General features: G+C 40.3%; 1 protein-coding gene across 3 annotated transcripts in view; it reads right to left on the reverse strand.

The window, feature by feature from the left end:
* htr4 (5-hydroxytryptamine receptor 4) overlaps window positions 1-20,268 on the reverse strand; it is a 201,453-nt gene that overhangs the window by 17,563 nt on the left and 163,622 nt on the right. Inside the window, exon 7 of one of the 3 annotated variants that reach the window (XM_031317118.2) lies at window positions 14,880-14,979. The exons of the other annotated variants lie outside the window; for them this stretch is intronic. Coding sequence (XP_031172978.1) covers window positions 14,916-14,979 — 64 coding nt within the window. The 3' untranslated portion in view covers window positions 14,880-14,915. The remainder of the gene's footprint in view (window positions 1-14,879; window positions 14,980-20,268) is intronic. 3 annotated transcript variants of the gene reach the window in all.

A 20,268-nucleotide genomic window follows, 5' to 3' on the forward strand; every position in this document is an offset into this window, starting at 1 on the left:
GCCTAAAGCCTCTATGCATACCTTTTTAGTGCATAGAATACTAAGCTATTAAAATAATATGATTTTATAAATCATCTTTTAATGTTAACCATACATCTGGCACAGTGAATCCTTAGGAAGAACTGTATCTGTGGATGGCTACCTTAGTGACTACCTTACCCATGGGCCAGTAAGCCTATCATCAGTGGGGATTTATATTTGCTAATAATACGTTGGATTCATGTTAAGACATTTTAATTTCTGAAAAAACTTTCAAATATTAACAATAATTTGGAGGCTCCCCTGCAGTGATTCTGAGGTCGCCCTAGGGGTCCTGGACCGCCTGTTGAAGCTCTCTTCTGTAATACATTTGTAATGTTACTTAAGGGAAGGGAAATTTAAAATACACACTTTTATTTATATAGGAGTATTGTGGTATTTTTTTACTTCATTAAAGCAGAGATGTTGTAGAACCAAGATGCCCCAATTCAGTTGTTTCCTGTATCTTTGTTACATGGGTTTTGCCACTGCCACGCCTCTTTAGGAGACTAAATATCCTGAGTGTATTGATTCCAATGAAAGAAGCGAACATAAAGACAGATTATGACTGATTATTTCGCCCCATAGTCACCAAAGTGAATGTTGGACCCATTTTACACAAGCCATATCTCCAGAACATTCTGACACTGAAATGGCATTTTTTCAGACGGACACATCAGGAGAAAATTTACTTTATTCGAGACCTGTTTCATGAGATCTGGTTCAGGAACGTCGAAACAAAACAAATTTTCTTAAAGGTCCAATGTGTAGGAATTTCTCCCATCTAGCGTTGAGATCATATATCGCAATCAACTCTCTCGCACCACGCAGTTCAAAGTACGTATTACATCTACGGTAGCCTTCACGCTTCAAAAAGCTGGTCTCTTGCTCTTTTCAGTATAATTTTTCTTTTTCTGGCCAAAGAAGAAGTAATTTGGATTTTGAATACGTGTGGTCCTCCATGTTTCCTTCTTCAAACTTGCCGGGGCCGCGAAGCGACGATACCCATTAGCAGCATTAACAGCACCTGTGAGTTTATCATGTGACAGCGAAAACGATGTCACATGCAAATGCACAATGCAAATACCCCAGTTCATGCAAATGCAAATGTAAAATGTCAAGCCAAAAGTAATACTTGGAATTGATGGTGGTGTTAAATATTCATGAAAAAGGTTTGTTAACGGGCAACACAGATTTTGATAATGAACAACTAAACACGTTACATACTGGACCTTTAATGCTAAATATGGCTTTTAGCTGTGTAAATATCTAATGTTGACAAAAGAAAACATGAATAAATTATGCAAATATAACTTTTCATCCATCCACACAACGTTTACTACAATTTCAAATGAGGACACGCCCATCTAGGAGACAGGAAGTGTGTACAGTTTCATTCCATTGGGGCAGCGTTAGATGTTTAGTTATAATGAACTTAAGTATCCATCTTATATCATCCTCATGCACATAAACCAGAACGGACAAAACACTAATAAAAACATGGCTCCATAGCACTTCTAGTGGTCAAAAACTCCACATGGTCCCTTTAAAAACATTAACGCTCGTAAGGATCTTAATGCTTCTTCCATCCATGCTAATTTGAGCTAAAACTCTCCCAATATGTTATCAAATTCTCCTCAAATTGCAAAAGTCTAAATCTAGCTCTACCTCTATCAAACATCCATTTGTTCAGGGTCATCCATTCCAACATTGTTTTTGCTCTCCAAAACATTTTCAGTATTTTGTTTTTCTAAGCAATTATGGACAAAGTCAGCCATGTATTTTTCATTAAAAGCTCAAAATGTGCCATGAGTTAATTTGAGTGCATCATCTGTAAATTACATTAACACTTCCTACTGTCTAACATCAGCTCAGATAAAATGCTATAAGGCAACAAAGAGCTGACTTAACAGTTATGACTGTAGTGTGTACTGTGGGACTGCATCTTATTGTCATAATCTTCAGTGGTCTCAGAGAAACATATTAAGCATTAGTCATTCACTAAAACATAAAACATTTTGGATGTTCATTTCTTTGAAATCTTTAGCGCAGATGACGCACCATGAGAGAACCAATGTCACTTGTCATCAGCACATGATTAATATTGTCCTTTTAGACTTAGACATTTTTTTATGTTTCAATAAATGCTTCCTAAAAATATACTGGGTATTTTATAAAAGAGCTTGTCAGTATTTCACTATAAACTGTTGTACCTGTAATCTTCCGATGACTTTAAAACCAATGTTTGTCCTTTTTCTTCTTTTTTTCCTGCGTGCGTGACTGGAGACAAACTCAACCATCAAGTTATATAATCTTAAAACCGGGTATTTTATAAAAGAGCTCTAAACACTTGTTTTGCTGTGTTATTGTAAATAGCTCATGTTTGCCATGGTCCTCTGGGTTTTAAAACCAATGTTTGCTGTTGTTTTTTTCTGCTTGACTGGCGACAGAATCAGTTCCTCTGTCAAACTTCAGAAGAGACTGCCTGAATAATGACAGATGCCCGTTAGCAGTGCTGTCCTCTGCCGAAATGCTGAGGAGCCCTAATGAGTGGACATGCACACAAATGCACTCAAAGAGAGCCAGAAGTACACATTTATACTCCACACCAACACACACTGTGGTTAAGACCGTAGCCTCTTATTCATCCGCTCTCAACTAGGGCTTACTAAACAAATGTCATCTTTTATAAAGGGACAATTTCAAATGGAGAGCAAAATAACTCTTTTGACCACTTAGGAGCATTGAACAAGATATACTAGCAGTACACAAATTAAACAATGCTTTCTCATAAACGGGTTCGTATGATATGTTACGTAAACTTTGCACAACAATTCGTATGATATCCTACGAAATTGTGCCGAACGCTGGTCACGTGACGACCAGTCACATGACAGTTAAGTTCAGCAGTCTTTACAATAACATTTAACCGAGAAAAGATGACTGTGAGCCCGGTACTGGTCACCGTGAGGTGCTGGTTGTTTCCAAAGCCGTTGCAGATGAGTTTAGCCAACAAAAAGTGATCATCATGCGGCGACGACAGTTAAGTTTAGACACCAAAACGTATGGTTAAGATTAGAAAAAAAATCGATGTTTGAATTAAAACACTGCTACCCTTAAGTAGTACTCCCGGGACAAGTGTTTCATGGGTGAAAGTATCGAAAGCCCTGTGTTTTATAGTCTCGCATTGCCAGACCTTCCTCCACAGCGCAGGTGGTCAGGGGGTGGTGATGGCGCAGTGGATATGACACATGCCTTTGGTGTGGGAGACCTGGGTTTGATTCCCACTGCAATACATCAACCAGTGTGTCCCTGAGCAAGACACTTAACCCCTAGTTGCTCCAGAGGCGTGTGACCTCTGACATATATAGCAATTGTAAGTCGCTTTGGATAAAAGCGTCAGCTAAATGTAATGTAATGTAATAAAGCGCTGCGGAGGAAGGTCTGGCTCGTCCACACAGCATTCCAGGAAATAAGAAAAACGTGCTCTGGTTTATTGGCATTTCTTTTAACCAATCACAGTTGTCTTGGGCAGCGCAAAACGCTGCACGGCGCAACGGCACCTCTCCAAAATAGCCTCGGGAAGGAACTTGTTTTGGTGGAATGTGTACGTTCAAAAGTTTTTTTAGTCGTGCAACAGAAAACTCAGATTGGAGAGATAGTCTAGCTAGCTGTCTGGATTCACCCATTACTGTGCATTACTCTTCACAGCTAGATGTACAAATGGTTCATGACAACATCCTGAATTATAACATGTTATCAGTTTCTACAGTTGTTCTGGTGCTAGGAAGCAGTTGCACAATGACACGTCGAGCAGGCATAATCTACCCAAACGGTCGTTTTCTGGGTGAGGACGGGCTGTTGTTTTTATTAATCAGGTCTTACAAAAGGACCGAGCCGTTTTTTTTTGTTTTTTTTTGCATTTTGATACTTTTGTTATGAAATGTCTATGTTGGAGGTGATGCTGTCCATCTACTGTTTCTGTTTCATCCTTGTCTTTTAATGGATAAAGACTCAGCCATGTTGTGAATATACTGGCCATGCCTTTACCAATTCTCAAAAAAACCACAACATGCCAAAACATGTTGATTGAAAAGAGTGCAGTGCGTGCAGTTACCTGGTTGTTTTCCCAAAAAGGAGCTTCAAAACTGTTATTTTTTTATATTATTTTTAACGTACAAATGACCATTCTCTTACATGAAATATTGACACATACAGCATCTGTCTAACCTACATGCACATGTGCTGTCACTCTGCGACATACAGTATTGTCCCGGCTGTCTGAATGATACCAGCAGCTTACTGGGAGCATTTAATCTGATTACTGACATGTTGACCGGTTGGTGTTGAGGCCTGAGGAGGACAGTAAGTCCATCTGTTTCCAACTATGCTCACAGCTACCAGCCAGACTGCCATTAGTAAACATGGTATTTAGTGGCCACTTTTAGTGGGAAAGAGGAAAGTACCCTAAGGGACGAGGCCGTGAGAGACAGAATATGTGTATGTGTGTGTCTGTGTGTGTGTGTGTGTGTGTGTGTGTGTGTGTGTGTGTGTGCGTGCTTGAGAATGAAAGAAGGAAGAGTTCAAAAACAGATTATCTTTCTCTTCTTTCTTCTTTCTTTTTCATACATATAAATTCCAGTCAGAGAGAATCGCAGAGAGACCGCAGTGTTACCCATAGCAACATGCACCGCTCAATATTGGCACCAAGATGCCTCGATTATTCCTAACTTTCAAACACGTCACAGGTGACCTTTAAAAACGTTGCGAGGAGAAACTCCTCTTTGTGTTTCCAAAAATAATATCTCAATAATGTGAGAAATCAAGCTGCCAATTACAGGAAATAGAGAACGCTGATCACGATTACAAAGTTGAGAATCTTTGTGCACACTTTGAGCAGCTTACAGGATCTGTAAAACTCTAAACGTGTCAGAGCTCCGCACCATCAGGCATATGAACATCTGGAGGAATTGAACCCTAGAATCTGTTGAAAGAGGGCAAAAACAGTGGCATCTCTGGCAATTTAAACACTTGGTATTTAAATGTTCCATTTTCAAACTTCATAAAATGTCTGCTTTCCATGGGTCTTGTCTCCAAACCTACATCAGTTTTTGATGGATGTCTCACAAGATTATTAAAACCCTTCATTTTAAATGCTGCTCAGTCAAATTACATTTTAACAAGAGCAACATGTAATTTGACTGAATTTAAGACTTTTGAAAGTCTTAAATTTGGCTTTGTGAATCTGAAAATACTCAAGAACAAAAGTGTGAAATTGAATAAAGCCCTGCTACTTTTTAGGTCCAAATCTTTCCGATGAAAATGAGCCATCTCCCATTCAGAGGCCAGATCCTCCATGTTTCAGAACTACTGAAAATATCACCAAAATAATGTTCTTAAAAATCTTTCTGAATGGACATAATTAACTTAAGAAATATTTTTTTATGTGTGAATGTCAGTGTTGTGTGTAACGCGTTACAGTAACGTAACTACTTTTTTCGGGTAAAAAGTAGTGTAACGTGCTACTACTGAAAATGTGGTAACGAAACGTAGTTCCTTTTTCAATTCGGCGCAACGTTACTTTTCCCAGGGACAGATTTGACAGCGACACTGCCTTCTCACAAGCTCCACATGGTAGGCTACGTGACAGAGGCTGGTAGCAGAGCAATCATGGCAAGTGAGAAGCAGCCAAAGCTAACTTTTGAGAGCGTTTTAAGCTTCGTGGCTTTTTGCTGGACGGCGCTCTGAGCCAGGCAGACGCAAAGCTGACAACCTCACAGATGGGTGCGGTGGAGATGGCCTCATACATACATGCAGCGGACCGCTGTGGACTTGTGTCGGTTGCACGGACATGCAAGGATTTCCCGAAAAGGTCCGTGCATGTGTCTACGACAATACACGGACCATCGTGGCTGCTCGACCAGTACAAGTCGATACAGACATTACATAACATAGTATACACTAACACCGTGTAACGCTGATGACCTGCCGATGTGCATTCAACCCGCGCTGGACTCGTTCATAATCAATCAGCCGTCACTCTGTGAGTAGAGAATCCAGCCTGCAGTGTAGTTCAGACACTGATAAACCAAAGATTAGCTTTATGGTCAAAGATAGTTTTTGTATAATTAACTTCAGTCTCTGCCAGAGACGCCTGCTTTTAAAAGTAACGTAAAAGTAACAAGTAACGTAAAAAGTTACTTTCCATAGGGGGTAACTAAGTAAAGTAACAGATTACTTTTTTAAGATGTAACGAGTAATGAGCAAACACTACTTTTTAAAAGTAACTTCCCCAACACTGGTGAATGTACATCATTTACATAGGATATTATTGCATTGGCAAAACAGATGCATGTTTGGACATTAACTTGACTTATGGGTCTGGACAGACACATGTAGCAGCTGTGAACCACATATGGATTGCTAATGGTGAATTTATATTGTGTGTGTTTTCAGATGTGAGCCAGATGCATCTATATTGTTTATGGTAATTACCATAAACATCTTGGCATTATTCATCTTGGCAGAGTTGACAGATGTGTTTGTGTGTGTGTGTGTGTGTGTGTGTGTCTTTAAAGGGAGAGAAGGAGACTACCAGAGGAACAAACAGAAAAGAGAGACAGAGATGGTGAAGTTAGCGAGGCAGCAAACCACACCAATTCAATTAGGAAGTGAAAATCCTTCCTGACCAGATTAATATGGTTACTGACTAAGGACAGCTCTCTAGCTGCATACTACACATTTGTTTCTTACGTATACCTGCCACCAGCTCTGGAGAAGGAGCCACGCACATACTAAACAAAAATGTAACTGTTGAGTTAACGGTAAGGTTCATGCTCTGCTGCAGTTGTACAGTGATTAGTCTATATCCTTGATGCTCCACTTCTGGGATTGCTCGGGTGCTGCAGGAATTTCCGTCGGATGCATGTCTTTGCCGATATCCGTTTCCTTCTGCTTTCTTTTTTGTTGAAACTCTGGTGGATTTCTGAGGACTATGGTTAACTGCTCCTCAGATCTCTGCAGGGTAAATCCAGACAGCTAGCTAGACTATCTGTCCAATCTGAGTTTTGTCTTGCACTATTTTGCAGCGGCTCCGTGCGGCGCTTAGCAACGCCCATGACAATTGTGATTGGTTTAAAGAAATGCCATTAAACCAGAGCACGTTTTTCTCCCATCCCGGAATGCTGTGTGGACTAGCCAGACCCTCCTCCGCTCCTCAGCGCGTGGATGGTCTGGCAAAGCGAGACTATACACTGATGCAGGTAGCTCTGCCTTAAGGCCCTGGCACACCAACCCGACGGCCGACCGTCGGCAGAAAAGGCAGTCGGACTGATCAGTCGGCTCCCAGAGGTCCAAAAAGTGCCTTGGAATACACCAAAGCGACGCCGACTTGAGTGTACATTCTGCACGTGCGCGAGACGTAATATGTCTCCATAACAGCAGGCAGCGCTAATCTGTATTGTCGCCCAAAAAATGAAAACCGGAAATAACGAACGCGTCACGTGGGTCTGGCTTCTTGTTTGAAATACAATCTCATATTTCACTAAAAAAAGTTAATTGATTTAATTGTTTCTGAAAACATTTGAAGAGAGAAATAGGCCATACAGTTGCTGAATCTGTCTTCATTTCAGATCGACAAAGGTCAGTTTAAAAGATTTTCGTCAGATTTTGAGAGGCGTCCATCACTCATCCCGCTCGCCATTTCCGGGTTAACACTCCACCAGTCAGATTGGTCATTGAGTCCGACTGCCTGGCCTCCGATCCAGCAAGTCAGGTCGGCCAAAATGAAGGCCGACGGCCCCTTCGACGGACGACGGCACAGACTTGAGTCATCGACCTCGCCAGACTTATTATCAGGTTGGTGTGTCAGGGCCTTTAAAGGAACACAGCTTTTTGGGAGACTGTCCCATTAATCAACTTGGCTCTTACACAGTGTCACATCCAGTTAATGGAGGTCAACTATGCTGCTTCACCTAAGTTTGTGGTGGAAAAAATGCTTTATGATTTTAATCTTTTGAACTTGAGTTGTGTGCAGTTTTCATACCTCGCTGGGCGGTTATTTATGGAACTATTTCCGGTGAGTGGACACATATTGACCCCTGCCAAGTGAGTTTTGCTGTACAGTTTCCGGGTGTTCGCATGAACCATTCATATGTATAGCTACTAAAAACTAATACACTGGAATTTGTATGTATTCCATGTATTTATGACTGTATGCAGCACAATGACTGCTGATGTATAAGAGCGCAAAGCAGTGCGGAAGACCTGAACACAGGACTTTCAAGCGGGGGAGCGTAGTTCATGTCCTGGAAGAAGTTAAGGGGAAAACAGCCCTAACCCTAACAATTAGACTTTCACCCAGGAAACAGGTGTTTGTGTCCCAGGATTACTACTTAAGGGGACTGGTGTTTTAACGCAAACCACAATCTTTTTTCAATCTTAACTAGACGTCTTTCTCAGTATTTACCTATGTCAGTGAATGAGCTGGATCTTACAGTTCTCACGTGTACCGTTATTTCAAATATACAATAATTTATTCTCCATACAGATCCTATACCATAGCTATCAACACAAATGAAAGTCCCACAGCAATAAAAGCCAGCATGGGCAGTGAGAATGAAAAACACACACAATAATGTTGTTTAGCTGTAAGAAAGGGTCACTGCATGCCAAACAGCAGCCAAACACACGTGCACACACACACACACACACACACACACACACACGCGCACACACACACACACACACACACACACACACACACACACACACACACACACACGCACACGCACACGCACACACACACACACACACAAACATGCAAACATGTCAAACACACGACGGAAATCCATCATGTAAATAGGAGAAAACTACTGCAAAAACATGCATGCAATAATGCTAATGCCAAAGTTTACTCGCAAACACACACACACACACACACACACACGCACACACACACACACACACACACACACTCACAAATATACGCGCAGAAACGCACACACACACACACACACACTCACACAGACACACACACACACACACACACACACACACACATACACACACACACACACACACACACACACACACACACACACACACACACACACACACACACACACACACACACACACACACACACACACACACACATTGCTTCAGTTCTGTCATATGTAAGGATTACTCTTCTAAAACTACAAACCAGCCAGTAACTTAATCAGCCTTTCGTTGCATAATGATGAATACAACATTATACATAAAAAAACTTTGGATGTTTGTTTTTTAACTTGGACTAAAACCTTTAAACATGTCAGCGTTTAAGCTCTCATAAAATATTGTAAATGTAGCTTTGCTCTTTGATACCTCTGTGATGAAATCCCATTGACTAAACAAAGCTTTACATTGTCAAACTGTAGTTTATGAACTCATGATGTTTGCTGTATCCCCAGCGTCAGCATCCTTCCACTGAACTCTGCAGAGAAAGTCGACTGGATCGTGTGTGACCCCAGCCTTGACAGCTCCTATGACAATACAAGAGTGTCATTGAATGCCCTGGTCGTCCCTGCCAGGGACAATGTCTGTTTGTTTTTTTGATCTAATTATTTAAAATATCTGACACAAAGATATGAAGGGCTCAGCACTTTTCTTTCAACATAATCAAAGAAAAAGAGGCCCAGTGTGTAAAAAGAAGCTCCTGACTGACACATGACCTACTGTCTCACAGTTTGAGGGGACCAGAGCTCAGTAAAATTACTCCCACACACACACTAGCATTCATAAACTGTCAGCACACACATAATCTCTGCAGCTCAGGCACAGGTTTACAGTTTTTCTTGATTGCTTTGACTTGCTTAAAGAAACTGAGATCCACTCGGTTTTCATCATCACTGTCTCAGCAGAGCAGAAGACACCTCTTGCAAATGTGTTAACCCTTTCTCATTGGATTGACACATTTTCCCCACCCTTTTGCAGAACAGTTAACACGGATGTCATTCAAGCAGTCCAAACTCCATTGTTTTAGCTATGGTAACCAACCAGAAACCATTTGTTCCTAACTATTAGAAACTACCTCCATCAGTATGAAATCACTGAAGCACCTGTTTGACACTCCTTCACACAAATCTTCAACTAGCAGTCAGTCTGCAGGCCTTAAAGGTGCAGCGTCTGTGTTGTTTTTTGCCAACATGGATGGAAGAGGTCTAAGACAGAAGAGACTGAGTATCAATAGTGGCTATTTCTTATACTCTACAGTAATAGAGGTTTATACTTTATTGTAATAGATTTTAGTTTTATTGTCTTAACTTCTTATACTCTAATAAAAATTATTTTGGTTTACATGTATTATATGTAATATTTACAGTATTTCAGTTTTCAGCCACAGTTTGAAAATAAGAATCAATGGAATCAATAAAATTTGCATCAAAGCATTTCTGATTCTGGATCCAAATCTTTGCAAGAAGGCAAATTTGACAACAAATGTCACTGGCATGAAAGCTGCGTACAGTAATAGGCTACAGTGACAAGCAATGGTGCACTGATTCCCACTGAGTGCTGTATTTTATATTTTGTTGTCCACTGTGTAATGGTTGATTGGAAGAGCTCATACACTTGTTTACAAGTTGTGTTGTTTGAAGGCAAAATTTTCTTTTGTTGCATATTTTAAATGTTTTGGCACGGTTAGAGCCTTTTGCAAACAAAATGTGTCATTTTGACCATGAGTGCCACTGTTTCGGCCTGTGTGTTAACTGTTTTGAAAATGTGGAGTTTGAGTTGACTGCTGTGTCAAAGCAATCAAGAAAAACTGTAAGTATTATCACAACTTAAAAAAAACCACAGAATAAGATAATTCCGTTGCAATTTGTAATAACAAAATTAAAAGTTGGCCCCTCCTCCCCGGCAAAACAAGGGTTGAAGAAAGCCAACCCTAGATTGGCTCTCCTTTTGGAACAAGCTTTGTCTGTTTGGCATTTTGCCCGCTATATTTGCGTTCATTTCAACACATTCTTACTCCCAACTCGTCAAATACTGACGGGTAGTCAGGACCCTTTGGCGTAATTTTCGACACACTTGGTCAGTACTCCTTTGGCATCACTTTTTAACTCTCTGTGTCAGGACCCTTTGGTGTCATTTTTCAACATGCAGAGTAAAACCACTTAGTTAGGGTCAGGAAAAGATTGTGGGTGTGGTTGAAAGATGTATGCTTAATTAAGTGACACGTGTGACAAGAACGGGACGCGAACCCCAGTCTCCTTGGTGAAAGTCCTGTATTGTTTGTTTCAGTTTTTAATGCTACTCCCTACCATTGTTAGCTTATAAATCTAGATGCACCCTAGCAGCAGCAAATATAATTTGAAGCCAGAGTCGTCTAGCAACTCTCCGTTGGCTTGTGAGCTGGAAAAACCAAACTCTAGCCGGGCCAATCACCATCGTGTATAGAGTCGGTTGGTGGGCTTAACATAATGACGGCAGAGTTGCGACGGTTCCGCGTGAATTCCCTGCTACTTGAAAACAAAGAAGATGGCTGCTGCTGCTGGCGAACAGCGGTCTTTCGAATTTGACTTTTTCCGCGACTCTGGAAGACTTGGAGTTAAGCTTTTCTTTGAGAAAAGAACAAAGAACGGCACTGAAGTCATTCCTAAAAAAGGAAGATGTGTTCAGAGTTTTGCCGACTGGATACGGCAAAAGCTTAATCTATCAACTAGTGTTGCTCTGCCTGGTTGTAGCGCTATCCTACTGCATGCAGAGGGAATTTGAAAGACAACCGTTTATCCTACCCCTCGGATTGAGCCCTGCCAATGGTGAGTTCCCAGACCCAACATCTTGATGTGGGTCTGGCTTGTCAGGCTATACCATTGTCGCTGTTCTTACTACATTATTGTACAGCGCCGCAGTTGAGTGGCTACTCTGCTCGGTGCGTCCCACATCGGTATGCGACTCTGAGGACCACAGGACAAAGCATCAGTATTTGACGAATTGGGCTGGGTTTCTTCGGCACTGCGTCTGCCATTTCTGAAACTTCCTCTTGGATGTTTGCTTAGAGTCCAGCCCTCACACACACTTCACGCATTGGCTGGGATCTACACACCCACTGCCCAATGGCTGATGGTCAGAAACGTCCCGAACACAGCACAATGAAATGAAAAGAAAAAGTACAGGCAGAGGGCACTGTCTCTGTAGATATATTGCTTTTTAGAGGTGCTATAAATAAACAAATAAAGTTATTAATATTAAAGTTATAAGATCTGTAGTCCTAAGAAATGACTGAGAGGGATTATTTTTGTATGAGTCTATACATGGTTTTTAGGAAGGTCCTCCTGATTCTGCTATTAAATCTCATTTCTTGTGATGTCTTTCCTTCAAACATACATTCATACTTTACGATGATTTATTCATCCACAACAGGAGGGATAAAGACGTCTCTGCATCTCTGCAACCAGAGATGTTTAGGTTGTCAAGTTTGTCTTCTTTGCAAACGTAAGGGTGTCCCTACAGACCCTGCTGGTAAAAGTTCATTTCTGACTGAAAAGATGAAAGGGAAATGAGCAACATCCTTCATGAAGACTTCCTCCACAGTTGCAGCGCTGCTGGCTTTCAGGTGGCTGGTTAGTTGAGTGCATACAGCAGTACCATTTAAAGAGCTATGACAACTATCACACTTCACACGCTCTGAAAATGGCGCTGTCGTCTGCAACAAACAGAGGAGAGCACATCTTTGAGCTAGCTGTTTGTCAAGATCATCATATCCATCCATAGTGTCAATACACACATGTACTTGCTACTTAAGTTCTCTCTCGTGCCTATCAGAAACACACATACAGTATACAGCTCCAGGACAGCCAGTGACCACAGTTGAGGATCGGTCAGATGGCATCTTGAGGTTCCTCTGTTCTGACCGGAGGTCTGGAATCCATGTCAAGAGAAATTGAAAATCACAACGGAAAGAAAAACAACAGCAGAGCAGCGGAAAGTCAGCGACAGGTTTGCAAACATTTAGACATGTTGTGCATGTCAGCAGAAAGTCTGCGGGATAAAAAAAAAAAAAAAAAAAGCTCGGAGTTTGTGAAATTTTAAGTAAAAAAATGGTTTATCCTACTAATTCTTACATCTGCACAGACACATTCTACCGTCCGGCCTAAATACCCAGCATCCCTTTCTTAACTCCCTACGCACTTTTAGTTTGATCAACCCACTATGAATCACATTTCAAGTCTTTCATAATCAAGCAAATGTGTGTGTGTGTGTGTGTGTGTATGTGTGTGTGTGAGTGTGAGTGTGTGTGTGTGTGTGTGTGTGGGTGTGTGTGTGTGTGTGTATATGTGTGCAGCTAGTCTAATAACCCCTCAGGGAGACAAACAGTGTTGTAGGAGTGATGTAATTAGACCAAAGCTGCCTGCCAACAGCAACAATTGTTCTTCTAAACTAAACAAGAAACTGCCATTGCCTTAATAAATGAACCATATGACTGTTTTCTGATCTGTTACCACTATGGTTAAGTTTTGATAGGTCAAGGTTACTAAAACTACTTGGTTAAGGCCAGGGAAAGTTGTATATGTTGATCACATTTCAACAGCACTGCAGTTGACTGTCTCTTAACCTTTGAATTCTTTGTTTGCTCTCTGTTTGCACTTTTGTAAAGTGTTTTTACCAGCTCTGTAAATGCAATGATTAGTTCAATGCTATCTTGTAGTTTCTGCAGTTTAAGGAAAAGAGGCTCTTTCTTTAATGATCCTCAATGTAATTTGCTGAGAATGAGAGCACACACTAAATGGCTGTAAATGTAAACACACACACACACACACCATGATATCTAAGATAAATCTAATCCATGTGAAACCGAGTCTGTGTTTCATGCTTCATTAATTTCATGTGAATTGTTTTTACACTTGATTGTGGATTTTAGCTCTGCTGCTGAGAAGATTAGAAAACAAAGAGGGTAGCTTTCCATTCTGCTCTGCAGGCTTTCCTCTGAAGTAATACATGAGTGTGCCAGTACTTCTTTTCTTCAATATTCGTCATGCACATCTCCAGCATGTTATGTAAAATTCATTTTATTTCCCTTGTCCATGCCTGCCTTTGTCCTCTATGTGTTTGACTGCTGAAAATGATATTTATTCATTTAAAAATAACAGGTCTGCAATTGCATTTGCAAGAAAGCACTGAATACCATCGAAAGAGGCCAACATGTCTTCACTTTTAACTTTGTGCCTCCTTGGACAGAAGAAGCAAACAATATTACGCATTTTAACTTTCGATTTGTACGCCACTGTTTGGAGTTTCATGTGTTTACTGTATATTGCAAACTCAACAATGACAGTTTTCAGTGTGTCAGAGGACTTCAGTGGTGCTGAAAAACTCAGTAACTCAATTCACAGTACGTAAAAGAGGAGACTCTCAGGTAGTACAGCTGTTGAATATGACAACACCCACAAAAAATATTTTGTATTTGTGTCACCGTGTGCGTCTTTGAAATGAACACGCACGCATGTCAGTCAATAACACAGAAGGACATCTATTGCCAGTCGTGTGGTAGAGGAAAAGCCTCACCACGATCATGCATATCTTCACATCTCTTATCCTCACACTGTCTGCGTCTCTATGTCCTTCTCACTGCATCAAGTAACGATTGAGCGTCATTCAGAAACATTTCACGGAAAACACTATTCATCCCGAGAGCATTCAACGGTATTTGTGAAAGAAGAGAGCATTTGAAAGAGAAGTTGATTAAGAGCCAGCATTGTTAACACAAATCTATTTCTGCAAGGTTATGATCTTTAAGTAAACAAATAAGACATTTCATTGAATTTTTTCTTTTCCATATAAATGTGTGTGGATGTGAGTGTGCGAGGCTGCAGACTCACTTGCTAGAGCCTTGAGACGCCCTACACATACAGCAGCTAGACAGGCACTGGCCTGGTGTTGCAGAACCAGAGCAGCAGCTTGGAGGCAGAGGAGCAACCGCTGGAGAGACAGGGACAGGAGGAGGAGGAGGAGGAGGAGGGAAGGAAGGAACACATGTGGCAGGTGTAGCCAGTGAAAGAGAGGAAATGATAAAGGTAAAGGACACAAAAGGAAGATAGAAGGAGAAAGAAAAAGTAAGGTTAAAGTAATGAAAGTAGGGAAGGGAAGGAAAGAAACAATGCATGCCAAGAAAAGACAAAGTAGAGAGATAAAGAGAAAAAACAAAGGGCAAAAACAAATAAAGTGGATAATCAACACAATTAATAAAGGAATGCAGGGAAGAAGAGTGTGACGGAAAAAAGAGAAAACAAAGGAAATAACAGAGAAACGGAAATGAAACGAAATGAAAAAGATTGAACAATGGAAAGGAAGAGAAGAAAAGGGATTGGAAAGTGTGTGGAAGTTAGAAATGATGAAAAAGACAACAAGCATGGTATAGAAGGAAGAAAAGAAGAAAGTTAAGTGGACAAATTGGTAGGAAGAGGAAGGAAACAATGTAGAGGAGCAATAGGTTAGGAAGAGACAGCAGGAGGTGAGGGAGAAGAGAGAGAGAGGGAGGGAGGGAGAGAGAAAGGGAAAAACAAGGTTAGTTTACACCCAGACCAGTGTGTGTGTGTGTGTGTGTGTGTGTGTGTGTGTCTATGTGTGTGCATTGTAATTAGGGCAAAAAACTGCGAGCACCAACATTGATCAAAATGTAATTAATTTGGTGTCAAATGGGCTAAAACAATGCAGGACACATGCACACAAACAGCGACATTATCTTTAATGTTCACACATGTGGACTTAAAGCGACAAACTTTCTCCTGCCTCCCACAACCCTAAAGCTTGTAAGCGTGTTTAGCATTGTCAGTAAGATCGATAGATAGATAGATAGATTTTTTATTGATCCCAAAAAAATGGGAAATAACATTGTTGCAGCAGCAAAAATTTCAGACACACAGCACACGTACAGAGTAAACATGAAATAATAGGAAAAAATATACATGAAATAATAATAGAATAATAGAAGTAATAATAATAATACAGTGGTGCACAGCAAAATAGATTGTTTTCTGTACAATGCATTCCCAAGAATTGGTTTCTATGGCTCCTAAACGAGAATTGGGAAGACGTTGATAGGAACAATCAGCAGTTTCTCCATTTTATTTGAAGTACTGCTTTTATTAGATAATATTGTGTGCAAAGTGAGAGAAAAACTCATGGAGAAGCTAAATAAAAAAAGTAGAAGGCTCTATTCTCTGGGGTCATGAATGTAAATGCACAATTTCATGTCAACATTGACAGTAATCGTTGAGATTTCTTGTCACGAATCATGGATTCATGTTGATTAAAAAAAAAGACAGGGGGCAGTATACAAACATGTCAACAAAACATTTGAAATTTCATGACAAGTATATTTAAAAATCATAAGTTGTACCAGAGTTTTGGACAAACCGACACATCCATCAAAACCCTCAGTGAGCATCTGCCAGCAAAGGAAAAATGAAAAGGCAAATCATACCCTATTCAAAACCGTCAGTCAGTGGCATGGCGGTCTTACATTTTATGAGCCTAACCCCGATCTGTCTGCTTTGATGTTTGATGGGGAGCAGTCATGTGGACATAACAACCCAGAGACTTTGAAGAACCCTCCCCCCAGACTTAAGCAATCACCAAGAAACTGAACAGCTTGTTAGTGGACAGAGACAGAGACAGGCCGACAGTCTCCAAATTTCTCTCTGGGGGGATTCTCATCTAACAAGCATATAGTATGTTGAACTACTGTCCTGTAAGTCCAAATCAAATCTAATTGTAAATCCTGTGAATATCTTAAATACTGTCAAAGAGCCAGTGTCCCATCAGTACAGGTAAAAGTCACATGCTAAAAACAACTATATCTTAAAAGGTTCACATTTTTTTAAATGTAAAAATTACAAATCTAATTAATTTACTATTTATTTGACTTTTCCCTGTGTATATACTGAAGACAACACACATTTGTAGCAGATTTGACAAAACCCAAAAGCATAGAACACTTTTGATCACGCAACACATTACTGGCTTAAATCTAAATATCTCCAATGACCTTTTTCACACCACACGGTATTATACAGCCCTGTGGTTCCCACAGCTCGCATCATTTGCACCCAGTGACACCTGCTGCTATGGAAACTATTCAAACTTGTTATAAATGAACAGCCCTTTACTAAATGTTATGCTCTGCCTGATGCAGGCTGCACATTCATGGCATTACATAGTTTTTTTTAACACTGGCTGCTGTAAAAGCAGTGCAATTAAAGAATATATAATAAAGAGAAAACAAAACTATTTGCTGTAATTGTAGACAAAGAGCAAATTAAATTTTGGGTTGGGAAATGCAGTTTCTTTAAAGCAGCCATATTATGCTCATTTTCAGGTTCATAATTGTATTTTAAGGTTGTACCAGAATAGGTTTACATGGTTTAATTTTCAAAAAACACCATATTTTTGTTGTACTGCACCGCTCTCTCTCACTGCTGCAGATCCTCTTTTCAGCTGGTCGCTGTTTTAGCTACAGAGTGAGACCTCTTTTCTTCTTCTTCTTCTTCTTCTGTACTATCTTTGATTGCACTGCACATGCCCAGTAGCTCAGATGTAGATCATGTCAGCTAGCTAGCTCCATAGACAGTAAAAGAAAGGCTGTTTCTCCAACTTCGGTCAGTTACAAGGCAGGATTAGCTGGGAGACTTCTAAATGAGGGCGCACATGTAAGTAGTTCTTTTGTAGATTATGGTGAACTTGTGTGTGTTGTAGCAGTGCTTTGCTATTGAGAACGAGGTAGCATGCTAGCGTTAGCATGCTAGCTAGCTACGAGCTAATGGTTGCGGCTAGCCTGCTCGTTTCGGCTTGTGACGTCACAAGCCGTGCCGATTTTGACCAGCTCACCCAGAGACTGAAGGCAGGACACATTCAGAAACCGTATCTCACTCTAAACAGCATGGATGGATTTTTTTCAAAGTTTGTATGTGTGTGGAAGCACCAGAGACACAACATAACACCCCAAATCCCAGAAAAAGTGATTTTTTCATAATATGGGCACTTTAAGTTTTAACATTAGATCCTTTTGGTCTGTACTACAGTGTATTACCATGGATGACGTGTCTCCACTTCTATCCTCTGTACAAAATTGTAGCTTATTATATCATAATCTGCTATAACATATTTGGAAGCAGCGCCAGACAGTGAGCATGTGTGGAATGTTAGCTGCAGTTGTTTGTTGTGAGCTTGTGGATGAATACAGCTGACAGCATCATAGCAGCATTTAACCCGGCAGCCTGAAAGCAATGCTTCCTGTTAGGATTTTCTCTGTTTGATTTTGTTTATATCTGCGAAACAATGCAGTCCACACACACACACACACACACACACACACACACACACACACACACACACACACACACACACTACTGTTATCTTTTTATCTTGTATATGAATACACACATGCACATCAGGCTAACAAACATAAACACACTCACACACTGACGAGTGGGGACAGTGTGTGTGGTATTGCTTCAGGTCAACAAATGAGATGCCACACATGCACACGCACACACACACACACACACACACACACACACACACACACACACACACACACACACACACACACACACACACTGAACACTGGTGGAAATGTGATGAAGAGATGAAGAGAAAAACATTTCTGAGAAGAGATGTGGACAGATAGAAAAAATAGGAGTGTGGGCAAGAGAAAGAAAACAACACAAGAGAGAGGGAGTTAAAGAGACAGAAAGAATATGAGAGGGGAAAACAGGAAAAGGGAAAGTAAGAGAGAAGAGATGGAAGATAGCACAAAGGAAAAGACAATACATATAACCTAAAGAAGGAAAAGAGAACAATGGAAAGCAAACCTAACTGTCTAACTGATGAAAAATAGTGTCTTAAGAAGTACTCAAAACTGGTGGTTATTAAGTCATATCCTATGAAACTATAATAGCACAAAAAGCAAATTCAAACCGGCTCCAAATTAATCAACCAAAAAATATAAATATCAGCTGTTAATTTCATCTGAAATTGACAATATAGGTGTTGTTTTATAAGTGAATCAATCTTTTATCTGATCTCATAATCCCCTTATATCTATTCTCTAAGTCTTTCCCCATTTCATCCATTCAGTTGGCAGACTCACCCCTGTGTGATATGATCCGCTGCCACATCTGAATGTCCAGTTTATCATATAACTTGTAAACCCAGTTGGGGTGTGTTTAATAGAGGCTGTGATATTTTTATAGACATTATTTGGGATGCTGTGCAAAGTCAACAAGTATAACAGGTTTACTGTAAATGAATAAAACTATATTTTGCTTAAAGGTGCCCTGCCACACAAAACCGTTTTTCCTTGTATATTTTGAAATATGTGTTTGTGTTATGTTGTGAATGTGAAAATGAACTGCTACCTCCTCTGTCAGCTCTAGCCACTGAAAAGAAATAAGCAGAGAAATCTTGCCAATTACAAAAGCTGGTCAGTCTGACGTTGTGTTGCCTGAGCTCATTACTATTCATGAGCTCACCCAGTTGCGCTGGGTAAAGGATGCTGATAGACAGGCTCTCATTGGCTAGCTGTTAGCTAATCAGAGCCAAGCAGCTTAGCTCATTGAATATTAATGAGGACTGGCACAAATCGAGCTGAGTCTTCCTGCAGGCTTTCTATACCACGCTAGAATGGCTTGAAACAAGGTAACCAAGGCATTTTTTCCACAACAAATGTTACAGAGTCCATGGTAGAACTTCAGACATTACCACAAAGTAATGAAATATGTGTGGCAGGGCACCTTTAATGAATGACAGAGCACAAAGACAGTGAAACCACTGAGAGACCACAGCATGAAAGAAAATGTATTCTTAGATTTCAACTTGAAACTAACTTTTTAAGTCAAATTCTTTAAAAAGCAAGACGCATCTTTTTAGTCAGGCGTTCATTTAGCCACATTGCTGCAGTACTACTATGTATCTTATGCTTTTCGTTTTACTATGATTTACTGTGATGTATCGTGCTTTTTATGATTATCGATTTGTTTGAATGTACTTATTTATTTGGCCTGTGAAGCACTTTGTGACTGTCTGTGATAAGTGCTATATAAATAAACTTTACTTACTTAATTCAATAACCAATAATCAATTTTAAGACTTTTATCTTGAAGCAGTTAAGTGTTGACTTTAAAGACTCACCGAGGTTACCAACCATCTGACTTATTACATAAAAAGCAAGCCACAGGTGCCCTGCACCGTTAGCTGAAGAGGTTCAGG

Source organism: Sander lucioperca, chromosome 1 (genome assembly GCF_008315115.2).
Source record: "Sander lucioperca isolate FBNREF2018 chromosome 1, SLUC_FBN_1.2, whole genome shotgun sequence".
Lineage (NCBI taxonomy): Eukaryota > Metazoa > Chordata > Actinopteri > Perciformes > Percidae > Sander > Sander lucioperca.